Genomic DNA, 22,875 nt, shown 5'->3' on the forward strand with positions numbered 1-22,875 from the left:
CGAGTTTATGCATTTTGCTCAGCCAAACAAAGTGCTAAGTAGAATACTTAAATCTTTTCAATTGAATACCAGTCTCAGCCCTGATATTTAGTTGGACTTACTTCCTCCATATTCTATCCCCCCCCCTCTTTTTTGAACGATTTTCTATCTCTATCTTTCCATTCCTTTTTCCTCTTTTCCCCCTTTCTGTATCTTTCCAACTACCATTATACAGTAAATCCAGCACTTATTTAGCCTTAAAGAAAGGTACTGTAAAATCTGGTGAATATAACACATGATTCAAAAACACAAAAGACACAACATTTAATATCTTGTTCTTTATTATTCTTGTTATTTCTTGGACACATCCAGTTAGAGCAAAGAAGAAATTGATAATGACCTGCATTTTAATATAAACTGATACATATTTCACTAAACAAGTGAAAAATCAAATAATGAACAAAATATCGACTGGAATGGATCAAGGCAGAAATATCTATTGAGATGAAGAAAAATTTTCATTCGAACTTACTGAGCTTTTTAGTTCAATTAAGATAAGTCGAGAGTATTTCATTAACCAAACTGGTCATGAAAATATTGAAATTTATGGTCTCATCTTGGATGAAATGCAATCGAATGAAAGCTGAATTCTGTAAAAAGTGACTATAAGACCTATAAAGTTCTATGGAAGAGATGTGTTGATGATTTCCATGTAGCTACATGCCTATCACATTTTGGTGACTAAATATGACTACTTTTGAATTCAGTTATTAATGCACCAAATCCCCATTATCTATAACTAATTTGAATTTTCTTCAATGATAAAATATAATTTGTTTAAAATAAATCTTAGATACAAGTGTGAAGTACTTAAATCAAAGTAAAGGAATATATATATTTTTTGACAACTTACATTTACAATTGACTATGACATTCTGTCCAGCATGCAATAAATCTAGATAAAATTATCAGAATATTACCTCTTACAGAAGTAAACCTACAGTATTCTTAAAGCATTATTTTTCATGCCTTTACAAGTACTAGAACAATATGTTTTATGGATTGCAATACACAAACATACATGTACAACAGTCTCCCAACTACGGCAGTTGCAATACATTTGGAATATTTAACAATACTACAAGGAAACATCTAAAAAACAAACAAACAATACATTACTATATGATCCAGGAGTTTGAATTATTGGTTAGACATATAAATCAAGACCGAAAAATCATCATAATCAATTGATAGTATGAAGTCAAATTACAAATGAATTAATTAAATTTATCATCACCGGAAGGTATTCATTTGTTGTGAAATATATAAATCGGTGAGATGACATTTGCTCCGGGCTTTATTTCGTCTGAGATGTATGGTTAGGGTTGCAATAGGGTTTTATGTTAGGTTTAGGATAAGGATAGGGTATAGTGTTGAAGTTGGTCATTCCATTTGAGTGTGGAATTTATAGCGGAGCAATTGTCAGAGCAAATCTCATGGAACCATATATTTAAAACAAACTGAATTTAAAGTGAAATACTCCATACAATGTAAGTTCTTAAGGAAGTCCTCTCTAGCCTATTACTGTGCCTATTCAGTACTTTTCTGTAATATTATCTAACATTTTATTGATCCCACCAACTTGCTACTAACTAGAGTTAAGCTTTACAATGTTTAAAACATATCAGACGAATTTCCAACGAAATACATAAACAACATACACATCTTTAAAAGGTAAATCCGACCCTGAAATTACTTAATCATTTGAAAAAAAAAGCCAGATGTAACTGATAATTCTATAAATTCAGTTTTAAAAAATATTCAAATTTTAGGCTTTCATTGTGGTACAATGTAGGATGTCTGTAATTTGGTGACCGATTATTTCATTAGCTTTCTATTTCATTTGTATGTGTATTCATAAGGTCAAATATCAAATGTTTCCATTCCTGATCCATGAATGAGTAAAAATAATTATTGACTTTACAAAATGATAAAAACCATCATCCATGTAACTACTTTGGTACAAGTGAGAGTGTTTCTTTTACACACAAATACTTGAATATCAGCACTTGAAATGGCATGTATGTTAATTCAATAGACAAGGTGACATGGGCTAAACTGGATACAGCCTTGTAAATTCACAATTATGTTTCACAAAAATATGGAAAAATTAAAATGTCACCTTTGTATTTTGGATTCTATTTTAGTGTCCTGTTTTCTCAAGATCTTTGTGTATTTCATTTCACCCACTCTGAGCTCTATGAAGATGTCAGAACTGCCATTTCTCATTTTGTTTCATGATACAAACAGAAAATCACAAGGGATTTTAGTCACACTCAAGTGTTGATCAGACAAAAATAGCATGAAGAAAACAATCAAGTTGTCTATAAACTATTCTCAAAGAAACACTCCTTTTGATTCATACTATATCGTGACCAAACAAATACTATCAATCCATACAGATATATGACTAATCTTTTCTTCAATCAAGAATAACATAATCAAATGATAGCCGTGACATTTTCAATGTCTCATATAACTGCTAATATGTACAATATTAAGTGTGACAACATTAAGACATCAAAGTGAGTTTGAAAAATAAGATAAATACATGTATAATAATTAAAGCACAGAGATGAGAGAAGCCAAGCTTTGTAAATGCAATAATTGTGTCGTACAAGGGAAGTGGAAAAGTAATAGTCATCTTCAAGCAGTAGCTGCTAGATTGTACTCACTCTCAAGACTAACGAGAGGAAATGTAAATATTATAGACAAAATACTTTATAATAAAATAAAAGTAATGATCATGTTGGCCTGTATAAAGTGTCTGACTTAATTTCAACAATATTTTGTAGATGCAGTATATGAAAAAATGCTCAGTTTGACAATAGACCTGTTTAACGATACATATATATTTTTTTCAAAACAGATTATTCCATATAACCTGAAAGCTTGCTAAATATAGCAACAAGTAATGTATGCAAAATGTATTCTATAATTTGTTTCTTATGAAAACCTACAAGTTAAAGGATACCTTTTCACAAGGATCCGAGGAAAGAAACATCCATAACTTTCAATCACTTTAACAGGCCTATTGATGAAGTTCAAAAAGCAAACTCAATGAAATAGTAGTGTACCAAATCATTAACATATAAATGTATTTAAGGTATGTGTTAATTTCCAGCCAGGCATTCAATATTTGGCTACCAAATATATACAAATCTTTGAAGACTAAAGTGTTAACATATTTAAGGTTATAAAGAAGAAAAATACAGTGTTTAATTACGCGCAAGATGTTTTAGCATCTTAAATAAAATACAAAAGTACATTCAAGTTGTTTCATTTTAATAGTATGGTTTGTTCTAGAAATGAGGCTGTTACACTATTTCAAGAATGGATTGCAAAATGTGCTTAAATTTCAAATGCAAGTAGTTCACTTAAGGAAAATAACACCTCCGCAGTAATAAAAGGAATGTATCATACAAATGTAAAGTGACTATTACAGACAAAAGATAATCTATTACTGAGCAATGGAAAATCTTGTCGTTTGCATGATCAATACATGCTAATTTTCAGCATTTTATAAACTACAAAATGTAATTTGGCAAAAAAGCAACCCTATTAAACTTTTCCTCTAACAAGTGTTCACTGCACATGCATTGATGTGGTAGAGCATTACCTATTTATTTATCAACCCTGTCATTGTGCAAAGTTTTCTTTGAATCTTTTCAATTTGGACAACAAACTTGCAACTGTGTAATGAAGAAATAGAAGATGGGTTAAGATGGAGATGATGTCTCCTTTTCCAATAGATTCCAATGATACAATAATTTGTGGTATAGGTTCAGTGTGATTATTTGTTAGTTTCAAGCAGTACACTGTGTCATAATTACCAATTTCAATAGACTATCCTTATTTCCATTTCCCAATGATTTTATCATTTCTTTTTTTTTTTTTAATATAAAACTGTTGCAGATGGTTATGGGTTAACAGATACGGCATCGCTACATTATATTTGTTATTGTCACTCCACCATGGGCAGGTTGTTATTTATAACACCTTGGTTATTAGTATGAGATACATGTACAATTTACCTATACAAAGCTATTATCTATTACAGAATCTGTACAGACTCTCTGTATGTAAATGTGTCAAATCTATGGCAACTGCATGCGCTAGGGGTCTTACATAACAAGTATTAACCAAGTTCTGTGTGGCGAGAAGGGTAAATGCTGATATGCTGTAGGTTTGGTGTATAACACTGTTATAAACAGGTTTAGTGTAAAAAAAAACTCCTAATGTCTACCACATACATTGTAGCAATGAAGCAATTGCACGAGACCAGTTTGATTGAGGATGTCCCATGGAGCGAGGAAGATTTTCCAATCTTGTTAATTGTGAACCTAGTGTGAACAGTCCTAGTGCTTGTTATGTCTTCTCTGTACACATGCCCTGTGGCTTGCCAGATGATGGTATGAAGGTGCATTTACATTGGGACCTTTTCTTCAGGGAGAGGAGGATTTGGCTGGGGGTCTGGTGTCCTCTGGTTTGCAGTGCTCTGAAGAACATCCTCAAAACTTGACTCCTCCTCTGGTTTCTGTCCTGAAACTTTGGTCTGCTGGGCACAAAATATATCAAGAGAATAATTAGAGCATCTATGGAGAGTAACCTTCAGAGATACAATTCTATTCACAATCTATTTGAACTTTTTATAACTGGTTTTATACAATAGAGTTAAATTTATGTTTGCATTGGCAGAAATATTCTCATGCTGATAATGGGTAGCTACTAGCTAGAGGATCTGGGGAGTGACTTGTCAGATATTATATCTGACAAAGTCTGTTTTATCTGACAACTGTAACAATGCTTCTTGGTCAATCAAATCAAGAAAAGTTGCCAGATCTGACAACCTGTCAGATGATAAATGTTGATGAAATGTTGCCCTGGATGAGGTTCTACATCTATTAAGTTGAAGCCAGGAATACAAAGACCAGAGGCCAGCATCAAGAAGATCTTGCCAAATATCCTTTTATTTTATTTTTTCAAAGGTTTTTTCTCTCTCTCTCTTTAGTGTTATTTAAAAACCTGAAATAACAAGATTTGTGCAGTAACAAGTTTATCTGATGGCTCTGATGACCCCATAACATGTACAATGGCCATCTCAAACTGCATGCTGAACAAACATGAGACAAAGTATTGAAATTAAAAAATCTGAGGCAACCAGAATTGTAAAATTGGTCACTAAACTCTGTCTCAAACATTGGTAAAAGTTCAATGATAGGGAACTTGTCAAAAGCCTGTGACAAGTCTTATAGCAGGAATCCCACTATTTTGCTTTCATTGCAGCCTTCCTGCATTTCTTACAGTACTTTCTTTTGTGATGAATCGGTGATGAAAAGCCTGTTGAAGGATTCCTGCGGGAAAGATATGGCTCTGACTTTTGAGAAGGAGCCTTTATATTCCCACATCCCACATTGTATATATATTTGTCTTTTGCCCATATAAACGTTAATTTCAATACATATTTGAATTGTGCATAAAATTCCTTTTTAGGTGAAAAATAACCAAAAACATTTGTTAAAAATTTCATAAAGGTACATGTATATAAAGCAAATTTCAATCAAACAATTATGAAATTTTCATTTTTAAAAAATTTCAAGTAGTAAAAAATGATTAATGAAGAAATAAGAGCTCTCATCTCTGGTACAGCAAAATTATTGAATTGAATACAAGAAATGCAACACTCATACATAGTCGCATACAATGCAAAACATTTTTGATCAAATCTTTCGTGAAATATTTCATAATAGAACTGTCAATTCAATCAAACGTTGAAAATGAATAAATAAAACTTAATAGACGATTTAAGAGCTAGCATTACAAAGAGCTGTTCCATACCTTTAGTGTTGATGCCGTTGTTGATACTTTCTCCTCAAATGATTTGAATGCTGTAGATTCTCTGACCTCACCAAGTTTCTTTGAGACAGCTGAACCAAAGCTACTGAAGGCTGCTCCTGTCTTCTGACCTGCACTCTGAAACCCTGTCTTGGTCTTGTTATATCTGAACAAATACAACATATTTTGATGTATATATTGAATTTATCATTCATAAATAAATTGCATTCTAGAGCCAAAGATGTATTTTTATTAATTTCTACTCTACTTCAATAGATAGTTCAAATTTTTTCTTCTGGTCCTAACATATCTCTTTTTCATTTCTTCCTTTGATAATCAACTTGTATCTCATTATCAAAAGAGGATTGAAGTCATTTCCAGAAGCAGATTAATGTTTGCACTTTACCATGAGATATTATCAATCATGACTGATTGATTACTTTAGTAAAGTCCTAAATTGAGAGTGATAAGGTGCTAAATGCCATTGTGATGCATCATTTGATGAATTCAGGACATGAGCTAGTAAAGCAGAGAACATTGTCAAATAACTTTTGCATCTTCATATGTTCATTGATTATACATGAAATGCAATGCAAATTCATTCATATTTTTACATTAAAATGGAACATACATGGGTATGAAAAATGTAATGTTAGTATGACTATTAAGAAAATCAAATGATGTGATACTTCAGTTTATGAACTATTTAGTAAAAAAAAATACAGCAGATGTACTAGATGTCCATGCAAATGGGCTGATAATGATGCAATATTTAGCAAATTGAGAAAGAAAATGAGGGAAGTGTTATTTGAAGATGAATCTTTGAATGCAATGAAGAATGGTTCTATCTTCACAAAAACGGTGGCTTGAGTTGAGCAGCTACCTCCTTTAAACATGAATGTACATAGAACTGAGAGAGTGTGACCAACATGAAATTACTGATACATGTACCAGTTGAAAGATGTTTAAAATCCCAAATCATGACATGTTTACATTCATTCAAATGTCCTCCATAAGAAGACGAACTGCACATAGCTACGGTACCTTGGCACTTTTCTGAAAGTTAGGAAGTATCCTACATATATATGTAAATTTAATAATTTCATGGCACATTAGTTAAAATCAATGGTTGAAGTACTGTATATGCTATTTGCTATTATACATGCATTTGAAGTGAATTATATCCAGTCATGAATTTCAGTGATACATGGTTAAAAAAAAATTGAACAGGCATAACATTAAATATAAAAAAACCATGCTTTGGAAATTTATTCATAGACAATGATATCATTTGTTGTGGTAAAATAATGACTTAAAGGAAAGTGAGAAGATTTATGTCAAAAGTCATGGGCACTAAAAGTTCAAAGCATATTCATTGACTACCATTGTAACAACTCATTTTATGATAGCTCAAAGTTATATCTTTCAAGATTTTGAAACAAACTGCCTTCCTCATGCTTAATTGATGAGTTAGATATTAAAGCTTTAAAAAAAAACATGTTATCATTTGAATTTAGAAGCAACGAATAGCTCACAAACTACATTAATCCATTCCCCTTTCTTTCAGTTTGATCAAGTTCACATAAAACTGTGTGTTAGCATGCAAAGGTATTATTTTTTCCCGTAACTACTGTAGCAAATGCTCTATTTGAGAACAAACTCTGGGTCAGTATTATGGGATTTATCCTGTTTACAATACACCTTGATAATAAAATAAGGAAAATATTTTGGAAGGTTTCTAGGACGTGTAAAAATTTTCATGGCTTCTTGAGAAATCATGTATCTTAAACTCTCTGTACACTGTACACTACCAGTACATGTATACGACATCATCTTGGATAAAAATTGTTAATTCCATGTATCACGATTATTATGGGAATATGGTACGGTACTCATGCTGGCATGCTAAATAAATTTAGTTAATAACAAAGCACCTGAAGATGAAAATACATTCAAGTATGATGTATCTGTAATACATTACTGAATATATTCGTTTTGAAAGTTCAGTATCTTCTCTGATTTCATGATGAATCAACACACTACATGAAATGAAGGCAGACTCTGTCAGTATCTTCAATCAAAGTCATCACCAACTTACAATTCAGACTGTGTTACAGATTCATTCCAAGTTTTTACTTTGGTACTCGTCCAAATATACCTAGAGAATTCCAGCAAAAAGCATAACAATGAGAAGTTAGGAATTTTGCTCAAACCAAAAATGAGTTAATTTGAGTCTACAAGGATATTCAACTTCACTGCGTTAAAGGAATAACTATTCAATATCAGGTAGCTGCATAATTGACTTCTTATCGACTATGTTTTGAATGCATACTGCTAACCACAGTACTAGAATTGTTTTATGAGCTGAATGTTACAGCTTGAGATAATGTACCTGAACCAAATTTGCAATGCAATAATCAAGCTGCAAATGGATTAAAAACATACATGTACAATGACTGAATCATTATCTTTATTTAATAGCTGTATCATTGAGGCCATGAACAGCACTGAACATGTACATGTAAGCTGCCTGCAGTTGTGACAACTTGTGCATAAAGATTATAATTATTGCTTCTTATAATGTGTTAGCTCTCATTTCCATTCGAACATGAAATATCAGTTCACAAGCAAAGTTATTGATGACTTTTATACATGTACATGTATGTGCCATTCTTCTTGCATGAACCATATATATCTAGGAGTACATCAAATTGATGATTTAGACAATTAGTAAAGTCACAACTCATACAACAAATAGTGGAAATACAAAAATATTCCAATAAATTGACCTCATGCCTCAACAAAAGGTGAGAATATGGGAATTCTGGGGCCTGTTTCATAAAGGACTTACAACTGTTGTAACTTTGCCATAATGGCAACTACCATGGTAAAAGGCCTAGCAGCCAATCATAATCAAGGTTACCATGGTAGTTGCCATAATGGCAAAGTTAAAACAGTTGCAAGTCCTTTATGAAACGGGCCCCAGATCTTTTCAACATACTTTTTAAGCACCCCCTCCCCCCTTCCAGAAAAGGGGGAAATTGAGGGGTGGAGAGGTGGAAACCGAAAAAAAAAGAAGTTATGAAAAAGGGACATGGCCAACAGGCCAAGAAAAAGAAGAGGGTGTGTGTAGAAATAAGAAAAAAGAGAGGGTTATCATAAAAATCAACTTTCAGTGATATAAATATGAACATTTATGCCCAAAAAACTACCCTCTTGTACTATGGAAGGGACAGTAAAAAGATAAATATAAGTTTGTCGACCTATTCTGTATTCAAATAACCAGCAAAATACAGAAGCACATGATTATAAAAACACCTGAGTGATAGTAAGGCCAATTGACAAAGCAATTAATTAAATTTAAAGAGAAACATCAGCATGCAATTCCATCCAAATCATGTATGTCTTGTCTTGATGTAGGAGTTTACTGATTTGAAATGTTTAATATACCATTCATAATTCTCCCTAATGCATATAGCTGCCGCCTGTGGTGCTCTAATTTTTTCATTCAATTATTGGAAACTTCTGGTTATAACGAGCATACGCTTACTTTACTCACATTTATGCTGAAGATATTATTCATTTATGGTTACAATCTTGTAAATAAAAGGTACTTTACAATTTAACATGATAAATGGGATTTTTCTCTGAAATGGCCCAATGCTGGGCCATGGAAACTATGGGAAATATCGCTGGATGAGGACCGTTACTTGGGTCAGGTGAAATATTGGTCATGCACAAAGCCATCGTCTGGTGGCACACACCGGCGCTTGCGTTCTGCCTCGGCTTGGTCGCACTCTTCTCTGATGAGGCTTTCCTGGCAAGAGTTGCAATTTAAATTTATTTGTTTTATAGGTTGAACTTGTAGGAACATTTCCTTTATTTAAAGTCTATTAATGGCAAAACAGACACTCTCCGAAAACTGGTCATTGTGTTGATAGATTTCTGCTCGTGAAAGGTACATGAATGTTTACAAGGTTGGAAATGACAAGTTCAATGCGTTTTGCATACGTGTCTAAAGCATTAGTGATATCGCACCCCGCCGTAAAACCGGAAGTGTACATGTACATCCCAAATGCAATCGATCAGATATCGGTATTGCAGGTTGATATTCTTTGATGTCAGCTATATGTGATAGGGAGAATTAAAACATACTTTTTATTTTATCAAGCCTTGCTGCTGGTTACTAGCAAAATGCCTGTTAAATCAGAATCGCATGAATTTTATTTTAAGTACATGCAACCATTCCTACAAATTCTTTGGGATATACAGTGGTGCTAAAAAGTTAGTGAACCCAACCTGAAAATGCGCTCCTTCATACTGAGTGTTGAATGTAGACAACAACACTACAATGTCCGGCGAGCCCAGAGAAACAAACTTTACTGAATGTAAACTTGGCAGAACTTGAACACTTTAAAATATGTTAATTTTCTGGTGGGGTTCAATAACTTTATAGCACCATTGTTTTATGGTACTGATCAAGACAAAAGACTTTGGGCTGGTCCATATTCCTGATGAAAGCAGAAGTCCTTGCATTGCATTTAAAAAAACGCAAATACCATTTCTTAGTGGTGTAGACAATCTCATTCATCCTGAACCATCCTCACTCAGTGACTTTTCTGAGATTTTTTTTTTTTACTTTGTGTTGATGTATTTGTCAGTGCTATTCACAGTCAAAGAATTATCATGGAGTTGGTGAACATTTTACAGCCCCTAAGAAGAATAATAATATTCTACAGTACAGCCTTTCCCAAGGTTGCTAGGCCTACATGTACATCATTCTAATATTTGCTTAATAATCAAACTTCATAAGGTTTCTTTTTTATATATAATTACACCTACATGTATAAAATTGCATTTAATGAAAGCATTAGAAACAACTATGAGACGACAAGAATGTGAGATTATTTCATGTTATACCCAACAAATGTCCAACATATAAAACAAGATGCATTGATAATGCAAGACAGATCCTCATTCATATTCATGTGTTTTGTTTAAATCCGGGCTGATTTAATTAGAAACATCCAAGTTTAATTCAATCATGCGCAAGTGAAAAGTCTTATAAAATTTACTAGTCCAAGAGTTTGCTTAATAAAGTCATGCACATACATGTATGCAGAATTACAGTCTGAATAGAGCATTGCTTATTGTATTAAATGGGAAATATATTCTATGTATTTGGTTTTAGAAAATGCTCTCCAAAAACAAAGAGAAAGTGTCAAATTTACATCACTATACCCCTAAAGGGATATTTGTCTTGCTTCTTGATTGGACTAAATTAAAGCAAATTGTATTGGTTTGGATCAAATCAAAATTCATTAGCCACATGATATGAATGGGGTCTATGATGGTGCAATGATGCAAGGGAAAGGAGACGGAAGAAGAACCAACAAGCAACTAGAGAGGAATTATGGGAAGATAGCATTTAAATGATTAGCTTGCTGTACATACGCCTCTGATGATGTGATGGATTCATTCCACTCCGACATCTTGTTGGATGTATTCACAAAGCTAGAGGGCAAAAGTCACGGTTAGCACAAGTTTAAATACATGTAGCCATCATCAATACACACAGAAAAGATAAACTGATGACAGTCAGGAATGAGGATCATAATATAGCAAAGTGAGCAAAGTTTGATAGAAAAGATCAATCAATGCACATTGATATTTCTAGAATTTATTAAATATGACATAATGCTGTTATTCACTATTAACACAGATATATGTATAGAGCAGATACATATTCATAGCTATTTAGTTATAAAAAGGAATTTATTTGGGCTTTTACTTTTCATATCAGAAATGATTATAATTTCATTACAAAAAACATTGATATTAATGTCAATTAACCATTTACTCCTTCAACAGTAGGTAAAAAAAGCTGCCAGCAAAGATATGCAAAATACATGATGCTGTCCGATCATCAGCATAATTTTCCGGAAAATATGGGCGTTGACCAATTCTAGCAAAAAATCAAGTCCCCCAGAGCAATTGATGACTTTGGGGTGTAAACCTAATATAATCCTTCTTTTAATGGAATAGATGTGTGCATTGATACTCCATTCATAAAGAAATGTTAAAGAAATAAAACAATGGGAAAACATTTAGGGTTATGACAAACTAGTAAACCCAACTAAAACAAGGTACAAACACAAGGAAAGACTTTCAAATAAATGAAAATCATACTAATTATGTTCAGGAAAAACATGACAGGGGTACTCCAGTAACACTTGATAAAGTTTTATTCATCATTTTGAAGAGAGAATGGGCTAACCATGTATTTCAGAAAAGCATTTAAATAATTTCTCAGATATATGGAAAATGAAAATTATTATTTAAGTTTATTCATATTTAGGGAGAATATTATAGAAATAAAGAAAAAAATGCTCAACTGCAAAACATACCCTTCCATAATTATCATGATAAAAACAAAAGAAAAATCAGACCTGTCCCATGCACTGATCTCTATGTGCAGCACATGCTACTTTCATCATGATGAAGACTTTGAACAGCTAAAACCAGAACTTACTTGGGTTTAATAACAATACATCTTTGTTTTATAACACTTCTTTCATATTAAAGTGCAATATACAAGGTAGTGAAGAGAACTTGACATTATTTTAATAAGGGGATACCTACGCGCTAGATTGTTTGAAATTTGACCATCCAGCCTTGACGTCACCCTTGAGTACTGCTACAGGGGTGATTCCTAATTTTCTTCTGATCTCCTTTGCTTTCAACTCTTTGGCTCTTAGTGTCTGTCTCAGTGCTTCAATATCCAATTCAACCTGATAATCATAGAATTGACAGCAATCAGAATGTTGATTCTAACACTATAAATTCTACTTCTACAAAAAAATATAAAAACTACTGCAACTATTGCTTCTGCTGGTATTACTACAAGTTTGAAGTATCAATTTTTTAGATGAGAAGCTTCTGAGCAGCTAGATCTTCAGTCTGACGTGACTGTCGTGACAGGCCCCTTCATAGGTTGATATATTCACGAGTTTTCATCCAGTGTTTCATGTACATGTATACATCAACTATTATACATGCTGAATTCTTGCAGTATTACAAACATCTATATTTTTGCAATATCCACTGATAAATTGACATTGCCACAGCATACATGTATGTTCGATGATGTATTAATATACACAAAGGCAAGGGCATTCTATTGTAATAAAATTCAGTCTGGAGAATATGGCATTCACCGCGACACCTGCATCAGGGAGTTCGGAGTCATACACCCTTTGAAAGAGATTTAAAAATGTAGTCTAAGCCAGGGAATTCCCTGATCTAACTATTATATCAAAGGTATGCCCCATTTTACATGTACCTCTTCAAATTGTCTGGCCATTCCTGGTCAGGCAATGCTCATTCATATAGGCCTACCTTTTATAGACTATTTCAAGTAAATATTCTTACATAGATTTAATACGGCTTCAGGTTAATCTAGCTTGACTTTTCAAACACTTTGTGGAGCCTACTCTTGGCTTATACCACCTGATAGAAGTCTGTGATTTTTTTCTGACTGGATTTTGTTCAAACATTCACTTGACTTCTTCTCTATTTTTTTTTTCTTTTAAAGAGGTTGGATTTGCATCAAAGACTGACATCAAACGAGAAACAGCACAATACCTCTGCTAGTTCTGTTTTAAGTCTTTCCCTCTCAGCATCATCAATTGAGAGGTTCTCATTTGTAGGACTGGCTAGTTCACTGGGTGTACTTGCTGGTGACTGCTCAAACAAAGGGGTGGAGTCACCTCTTCCTCCTGACTGATCTTCAGAAACTATAATGGTAAAAGGGGAAAAAGGAAATAATTGTTTCAGATGCTTGCATTTACAGATGAAAAACAAATGGAAGAAAATGTATATAAAATGATTTCAAAATATATTCATCAAAGCTTCTATAAATCTATGTGTAAAATCAAAATCACAAATCTAATTTATGAGGGAAAATTGTTACAATATACAGGAACATGGTCATAAAGTACACCTCTACATGTATGTCAGTGAAAAAAAAAGTTTATGTCCAAACTGCATAATGCCAATCTGCTGAAGGTGAAAAAGATAAATGAACACTATTTTCATTTCAAGAAATAACGAAGATTCCCCAATTAAACATATTACAGGGACCTGTAAAACTTGGACCACCCGCTTTTAATAAAAGACAGTTTTTCTTGTTTCCCTGTGATGGTAATTATAGACACAACAAATTGTTTTAGCAAGAGCAACACCAATAGTAACTTATTATTGTATATGTTTTGTATTGAACCCCCCAATAGAGATGTGGTTCCAAGCAAAATCTGAACTTCAAGATACTGTTATATCAATGTACACAATTATCAAGCATGTACTCTCAATAAAACTTTATTACATAATCACACTTCATGTCTAATCCGTACAACTGACTATAGTGTACGGAGTCCTATGATATCCACACACAATTGTTTTTCAATTCATATACAATATGATTCATCATTGGTATACATGTAGACCTCTTTTGCCATCATGAAGGTGCTGGTCACGCAGTAAGCCTTATTCCAAGGTTAGTATCATGCTTGAATAACAATGTACAATAAAGAAAAGCAAATTATTCTTAGAAAATTGACTTCTTTTCTTCCTAAAGAACCTAAGAAGGAATACCTCTTGCCCAGACTACATGTAGAGTGTTCTTGTGACAAAAATTCAATCACCAAAACGTACATTCATCAGCTGATTGGCTGAGCATTTTTACAAAGAGTACAACACATGTACGGGTGTATACAAACAGTTGTACAGTAAGGTATTTCCCAACTCTCAGCAAATGCTAAAGGACAAGTCCACCCCAACAAAATGTTGAATCGCATAAAAAGAGAAAAATCCAACAAGCATAACAATAACAATTTCATCAAAATAGGTTGTAAAATAAGAAAGTTATGACATTTTAAAGTTTTGCTTAATTTCACAAAACAGTTACATGCACATCCTGGTTGCAATGAGGAGACTGATGGTGTCATCCACTCACTATTTAATTTCTTTTGTATTTTATGATATGAAACTAATTTTCTAATTTTCTCCTCATTCTCAATTGAAGCAACAATTAGTTCCTTCCTGAACCTATATGGAATTAGCATTGTTCAATACTATATGGTTCAGTCAAGTTAGTCGTTATAGTCAAATACACAATGTGTAGAAAATAAAATATTGAATTAAAAAAAAAAAAAATAGTGAGTGAAGGACATCATCGTCTAGATCTCATTTGCTTTTCACTGAATTGTGCATATCGCTGTTTCGTGAAAAACAAGCGAAATTTTAAAATAACGTAACTTTCTCATTTTACATTCGATATTGATGAAAATTTCAGCGTTATGTTAGTTTAATTTTCTCTATTTATTCAAATCAACATAAACAACATTAGTTTAAAAGGAGAGAGATATATGCTACATGCTCACTGCAGATGATGAACAATATTTATCAAAGCAAAATATTTGACAATGCTAAAGATCACATCACAAATATGTTAATTCCTAAAATGTTAGCATCAACTTGGAATTGAGACAGTCTTTCTTTGCCTTTATTTCTCTGTGGTATAGTCCTTAATTCTTAATTAGTATCAATGCTTAATACACAAATTTATAAAATACAGGTTATCCATATAAACATACTTACACATTTTATTGGTATAAAAATGTGACATGCTTCCATTTACTTCAAAATAATGATTGCGGTTTTGTGGTACATGTATTTCTGTGCCAAACTTTGGAATGCATCAATCGTTATAAAACAATTATGGAATCATAATCAGATGATGTAAAAGTCCTGTCAAAGAAAGGTGCTCAGATCTCAACAGAAAAACAACTTTTCCTTCTGATGAACTAAAATATCAGCGTCAACACACATCCAGTATACCAAGTCCAAAGTACATCCAACACTTCTGCCAAATGGTCGGAAAAACAGATGAGATTAGGCAGATCATATTCTAAACTAGAAGTAGTATGCTGTATGTATTTCTTGCAATGGTTTGTAGTCATAAATGTATACACACTGTATAACACATTTCCTGGCCTTTGTGCATTCAAGGATTAGCTAGGCTACATGTAGGGCTTGCCTCTATACAAAACGACCATGTTCAGACAAGTAGAATTTAACTCATGAATATACTATATACAGTACACTCCCGGGGGGGGGGGGGGGGGGCCACTTCCATTGACAAGTGGATACCATGCGCGACCTTGGGGTCTCGAAAAGCACCCTAAACACGTATTTTCCATATTCTGAAAATGCACCCCTTAACAAGTATTTGCGTGTGATGAAACCCTACCCTTAACAAGTATTGGAAACAAAACGATACTCTTGGTAAGTATTCTCTGAATTGAACCCCTAAACAAGTACAGCAATATTTTAATTGTTATGTCACGGACGTCGGTCATCGGTTTTACCTTCTACATCGTTGGGTTTAGTACAGCCTCACCTCCCACACCTTGCACATATCGTACTCTAAACAGGTAGTGTTGACTCTTTGGGCAAAAAGTACATCTTTATAAAACAATTTAGTCTTTATTTTTATACCATCGCAAATTTGACCCTAAACAAGTAGCTTCCTAGCAAAAATAGATACCCTTTTTTCATTATTTTAGTGTTTTTGACACCCTTATTACGTTATGTACGTACATGTAACATGCCCTATCTTGAAAAAGACATCCTTTTTACATGTTTTTTTGGTCGCGCATAGTATCCACTCGTCAATGTAAGTGGCCCCCCCCCCCCCCCCCCGGGAGTACAATACAAACAATCACATAACATTATAACCTTTAATTACAAAACAAACATGTAAAATGTCATTCAGTTTGCTACTTTTTTAATACAAGCCTGTGTTTCTCTAAAACGCCAATAATTTTCTGCTAGTTGTCGCCTATCAAGTACTGTACATGTAAACGTATGAACACACCATTACTTTCATATCCATTCATTATCAATTCCCAAACCAATTCCTCACCATATATTGTTTTGAGTCATCTCCCATTGACATTGTGAAAATAGATATTTATTTAACACCTACTCTCTCTCCCCCTCTGTTTTTTTTTACTCATCAGAGGGGAACACAGACAAGGAATTTCTAGCAAATAAAACAAATTTTTAAAATGAAAGCCTACAGTATTTTTTCTGTATCCACAAGATTCATATTATTTAGATTGAAGAGCTTCTACATGTCTAATACCATTACCATGTTTGATGATTATAATGATTGTAGTGCTCATTTCTGTTATGTTTGTTGGATACAAACACTCCACGATTATAGCCCAGTTTAAGATTGCATGAGACATACATGTACATGTACACGTATATAATTGTGTATATGTACTATGTCAGCATGAAAAGCAAATTTTCAATCAAATCTAATTCTTTGATTTTTAAATGCTTATCATTAAATCTGTAAGATGTACGATAATGGTGATGGTCGGCAAGCTTTAGGACAAATAACTTTAACCTTTAAATTCAGTTTATCTCAGACCTTGGCACAGAACAAATGACTGATAGTGATGCAAATTAAGAGGCAATTGTAATATCAGGAAGGAGGTTATTGGCAACTTGTTTCATGACTCTGACATTTGATTCTTTAAATGTCTCAATTTTTTTTTTCAGAGTTCACAAGTATTTTAAAACTTAACAGCGAGTATGATGTAGATGATTGATGACACATAATCATTATCATTACTATCATATTTCAATATCATCACAACTATGCTAATCAATACTACCAAAAACTGTTTTATTATATTTCATATTTTCATTTCCATTATGAACATTATAACAACTGTAAATTTATAGTTCTAGAAAATCATTTTCATTACTACCGGTAATTGTAAAACAAAATTACTATTTCACAAACCTGTATTTCATTATGTAATAAGTCAATCTAATTCAATTGTTTATTTAATTTGTATCTTCATGTATTATTAGGGAATTGGGTGATTAATACAAGCATCATTGATTATGAATTATTATCATAATCATTATTATCGCTGTTGTGATTATTATTGTTGACTGTTGTTACTATTATTAGATATTACTGTTATTGTTGTTTTTAGTATTATTATTATTATTATAACTATTACTATTATTATCATCATCATCAGCAGCAGCAGCGGTCAGTGCTTCCACTCTTCCCGGAATCAAGGAAATTCTGATAAGTTTTGCAATTTTCCAGGACAATTCTAGGAAGTGAGTAATTCTGGGAAGTTTTCCTGGAATTTATCATTTCCGGGAAGATTTCCTGGATATTCTATGATCTTGGGAAAAAAACTTTAAAAAAAAAGAAAATGGGGGGCAAATTGGGGCTAAGGATCGCATCGGTCGTTGATTGGCTTCTTTGGCTCCGTAGCCTGAACTGAAACTAATTTTAACCTATATAGAGATGTACTGTATTGACACTAAGAACAATCACTCGCATGCATTGACGCGCGTGCCGTGCAGCTGTGATGAATTGAAACGCAGCAGCCGCCATCTTAAAGAGGGCGAAAGCACAGATTCATAATACATGACCCAAAATTTTCATTGTTTTTCATACTTTTACACTATATTTTTAAAATTGAATTTAATACTGTATGCAGCGTGAATATCACAAGGAAGAATATTTTTGCATTATATGATACCCAAGCATATTTATGAGATGAACTGAACTTTGAAATAAGGGGGGAAATGACAAGGTGATTCATTTTTAACATTGGTACAGGGCAGTGTCAAATCAGCTGCATTCCTACATGTAATATAGTTCATGGGCTTATAATGCTTCACATTCACTTTTATTCTATGGATAATGAATTCAATTCTTTTAATAAATTCTTAGAATTTCTTAGTAGTTTTTATGCCTTTTAAGCAATCTAGCCCCATAGGGCATTTAATAACACATTCCAAATTGGGTGCCCTTAATTTCCTTGAAAATTACAATTTTTATTATATTTTTTGTCAGGCAAAAATCAGATAAAAGTATAACAACATTTTCATTACTCTTGTTTTGCTGTAATCTGGACAATTGCTAGTGAGTTTGATCACAGTCCATAAATTTTATTTGCATTATTTTTCTGAAGAAAAAAAATGCCCCTAGGGGCACTTTTAGAAAATTCGCCTACAAGCTACTTAATTGATTCTATAATGACTTTGACATTGATACCTACGAGAAGGTAGACATAATAATTAGGTGTGATTTTATTGGGAACAAAATATTATTAAAGGGCACGATTTTGTGCTATTTCACAACTAAAAATAGCTCCCATCCATCCATGTGATGTCACCCACTTTTTAAACAATGTTAAAAAAGTTCTCACTTCTCATGTTGTGGCTAAAGCTGCCTTAAAGCATAAGAAATTGCTTGCGATGTGAATTTATGGCAATTAATTAGCAATATACATATATAGGGGCCCATAAGGGCCAGGTCACCCCTCCCTGCCTATAATCCCAATATTTTGTTTAATCATTTTTTGATTGGGAGCCCATTTTTTAAATTCCAGAAACTTTCAGAGTAAATTCCAGGAGGTTTCGTTGGAAGTGGAAGCAGTCGCAGCAACAACAGCAGCAGTAGAAGTAGGGTTATTCCATAAAGTACTATAAATTAGTAGAATCAAAGAATATTAACTCATGAAAAACAAGTGTATGCTACTGGAATAAAAAAAAGTATCAATTTATCCTCCATCATGGTATGTACATGTATGACTAGAAGCATGGCAGTTTCATTTCATCTTTGCATTTATAATATGTATTGTACAGTATGATTTGTCTATAAATACTAGGAGATCAAAGCTGCCTGATGCTCATTAAAATATTGATTTTATTCTAGCCACAAAAGCACCAATACATGTCAAGATATGTTATGGATATGGTATTTTCGGTTGCATGTCAGAACTTATTGTGTATTGTGATTTTAACCTTTCATCCTTTTTTACACCTGTTTATGACCTGGTGATTTAATTCATGAAAACAGACACATAGACATCAACAGAGACATTTTTTTAATTGATACAGTTCAAAATGATAAATAGTCACTATTTAGTATTGGATTGCCATATTTCTCTAAGGGGGAGGGGATAATTTGTACTAAACTTCATTAGTAAACAGAAGTTAGCACTAGACAACTGTATCCTGTATTCATACCATATGCTAATTCTCTCATAGGTGGTGGGGGGGGGGGGAGTAATTTGTATAGATCTTCTAATCATGGAAATGTAACTGTGATATAAATGATTAATTGCATAAAATGAAAGAAAGACTCATCAGAGAAAAGCATTTTCCTGTAGGATACACCTTGTTCAAATCAAATTTGCAATACATGTACATGTAAATTCAATAGATCAAAACCCTAGTCTTGTAGTAATCTCCAAAAAGTTTATTTTCATATTTTTTACACCTGAATTCCTTTTAAATAAATCTCGAGTTTAAATTTTGTAATTTTGATAATAAAAGCCTATAAATGAAGTGAATATTGATGTAATGAATATTTGGCCATCTTGAAATAGACTAAAAACCTGTTATAGCAGGAGTTGTTGCAGTAGTGCTTGTGGCAGATGATGTCATGTCCTCATCATGGGTGGATGACTCAGGTCCAGAATCTGGACCATCTAGGTCTGGAACTAAGGCTAGATAAGTTGAATAGCTTGGGGCATCCTTGAGTGGTGACTTGTAACTTTGATTGTCCGTCTCCAACTCATTACCTTCTTCCTGTGAACAGTATCCATCTTCCTCAGGAGATGAAACAATCTGTCTTGACCCATCCTCTGGCTTCCTTGTTGCCTTTGGTCTTGCAGTTCTGTTTTGATCAGTTGGTTGAGTAGGCTCCATGTCAAGGAAGCTCCACTCAGAGTCACCGTCGTCAAAGTTGTAAAGTCTGTGGTCCAAGATTGGGGAGCGGGAATTAAAACTTGGTGTGGTTGTTTGGACGGCTATATCACAGCTTGCTTTTGGCGGAGGATCCATCTTGGACAGAGTGCTCCAGGAGAGAAGCCACAGGTAGCACAGGCTCAACGCCAAACGATTCACATACTGCGGAATGCATGATGCTGGTAGTGGTGGCGATAACTAGTACATGTACATCAATACAGTCAATATTTTAATAGTCCAATGACGTAGCAAATGATAATAGATTCTATTGAGCCTTGGTCATGAGATGTGACGGGCTAGAACAACACCTGTGAGCAATCATGCAAATAATCAGTCGATATTTTAGCAACATGTACCCGCAAATGCACAGTACACAACACTCACACCCTCGTACATGATAGTTATGTATCAGTTCAAGAAGGATTTGAAAATAGCTGTCATGCTTTAAGGCCCATTATCAAAATGGTTCAAGGACACTGGTAGACTGTTGCTTCTTTCAGTGGTGTTGTCCCCATGAAGGCAGTACAGAAACGACAGATTCGAGTCATGTGACCAACATCCTGCTTTTGCTCGACTTGGTCTCAACAAAAGCATATATTTGAACAAATGCTCTGCCCTGAGATACAGACGAACCACAACCCACAATCAAATTCAAGGTAACATTAATAGACTGCAGGCTGGAGATATTAGAAATAATACAAAGCCAATGAGGTCCACCATCGCAAGGATAATCAGTTGATGAAAATGAATTAGTTTCTAATCTGTGTCTGGTTTATTCTACACATTGATGTAAATTATCATAAATACTGGGACTTAAAAATTCTATTAGACTGGATCACTGGCTGTAAATGTAAACAAAGTGAAACGTGGCAAATCCCTAAGAAGCCCTAGAACATTATTTATAGAGTGCAAAGTATATATTTACACAGTCTCCTCTGATATAAATGACTATGTACATGAATTTGTTTCAACAAGAGTATTTCAGTCTGTGGCAGGCTTTCATTGTGTTGTGCATATGGCCTAGATCGCTAGATGTTTACCTTTTTCATCAAATCCAATCAAATACAGGGCTCATAAAAACTCTCATTAAAACAGGATAGAGCTCTATAGAAAAGTTGAGATACATGTACAATTACAAACATGCCATTCCACTTCCCTCTGTATCATTTCTATGCTACATGTACATGTACTTTTATAATCCATGACTCTATACAAATATATTTCAATAAAGAAATATTTCGTTTCATGAAAATTCCCCCAAACAACATCTTCTTCCCTTTTGCAATGAAAGAAACATATATATCGCCAGACGTCACACATGTATGTATTATATATTTGCATTGTTATTGCTCCTTAATCACCAAAACAATACAACTGATCTTGAAGCAATGTTTGTGGTAAATCCCATCATTTTTTAAATAATTCTCTATTAATTTCCAGAATACCGGTAGTCAAAGCATATAGGCATTCACATACCAATATACACAAAATCACATGCAGATCTACATGGTATGATCAATGACCAAAGATCAAGTAATATTGGAATCCTAAAAATAAACATGCCTCATACCACAAATTGTAGATGGCAGCATTTCAAATAGCCAGGGGGCTGGTAGAGTGCATCTCAAATGAAAATGTCAAAAGGTTTCAAGGGATGATGTCATCATTAATCTTAGCTCATAATATTGCCAATAATCTACTGGATACTGACTCTGTCTGAATGTGAATAACAGGTGAAAAGATGAACATGAAGTATCCTGAATACATGAAATACTGGAGTTAACAGTTTGAGTAATTGCATACTGTACATGTACCTGAATCAATATATTTGTTGCTGAAATCAAAGTTATAAAAAAAATTAATTTGAAATTTAAAAATAGGTAAGCAGGGGTGTTGAACATGTACAAAATCAAGGCATAAAGTTTGACATTTCTTTAAGCTTTGTATTTTTTTTAATGGTAATGCATTCTGTGGTAGAGATGTGCTGATGATGCATACTGTTATTTATTTCTTTTGTAGACCTGTACAATTACACATTTTATCAAATGCAATTTAATATAATCAAATTAATATTCATGACTTTACTTACAAAAAATCTCTTGTTGAATTGTAATAATTTGAGTCAAACTACATGTGTACATA

At 33.4% G+C, this 22,875-nt stretch overlaps 1 protein-coding gene across 11 annotated transcripts; it reads right to left on the reverse strand.

The window, feature by feature from the left end:
* Nucleotides 1–302: 302 nt before the first annotated feature.
* On the reverse strand, nucleotides 303–21,705 carry LOC129256584 (tumor protein D52-like). Of its 11 annotated transcripts, none has more exons than XM_064115406.1 (7): nucleotides 20,382–21,705; nucleotides 13,519–13,670; nucleotides 12,517–12,665; nucleotides 11,329–11,388; nucleotides 7,973–8,032; nucleotides 5,878–6,040; nucleotides 303–4,594 (listed from the first exon to the last, which is right to left on the reverse strand). In XM_064115406.1, exons 1-7 carry the CDS (start codon nucleotides 20,827–20,829, stop codon nucleotides 4,466–4,468), a joined length of 1,161 nt encoding a protein of 386 aa, XP_063971476.1. In that variant the 5' UTR covers nucleotides 20,830–21,705; the 3' UTR covers nucleotides 303–4,465. The 11 variants fall into 11 exon arrangements, with proteins under 11 accessions (XP_063971476.1, XP_063971428.1, XP_063971559.1 ...); XM_064115358.1 differs by having other exon boundaries at nucleotides 303–4,597; XM_064115489.1 differs by having other exon boundaries at nucleotides 20,568–21,524.
* Nucleotides 21,706–22,875: the final 1,170 nt, after the last annotated feature.

Source organism: Lytechinus pictus, chromosome 1, assembly GCF_037042905.1.
Source record: "Lytechinus pictus isolate F3 Inbred chromosome 1, Lp3.0, whole genome shotgun sequence".
In the NCBI taxonomy this organism is placed as follows: Eukaryota; Metazoa; Echinodermata; class Echinoidea; order Temnopleuroida; family Toxopneustidae; genus Lytechinus; species Lytechinus pictus.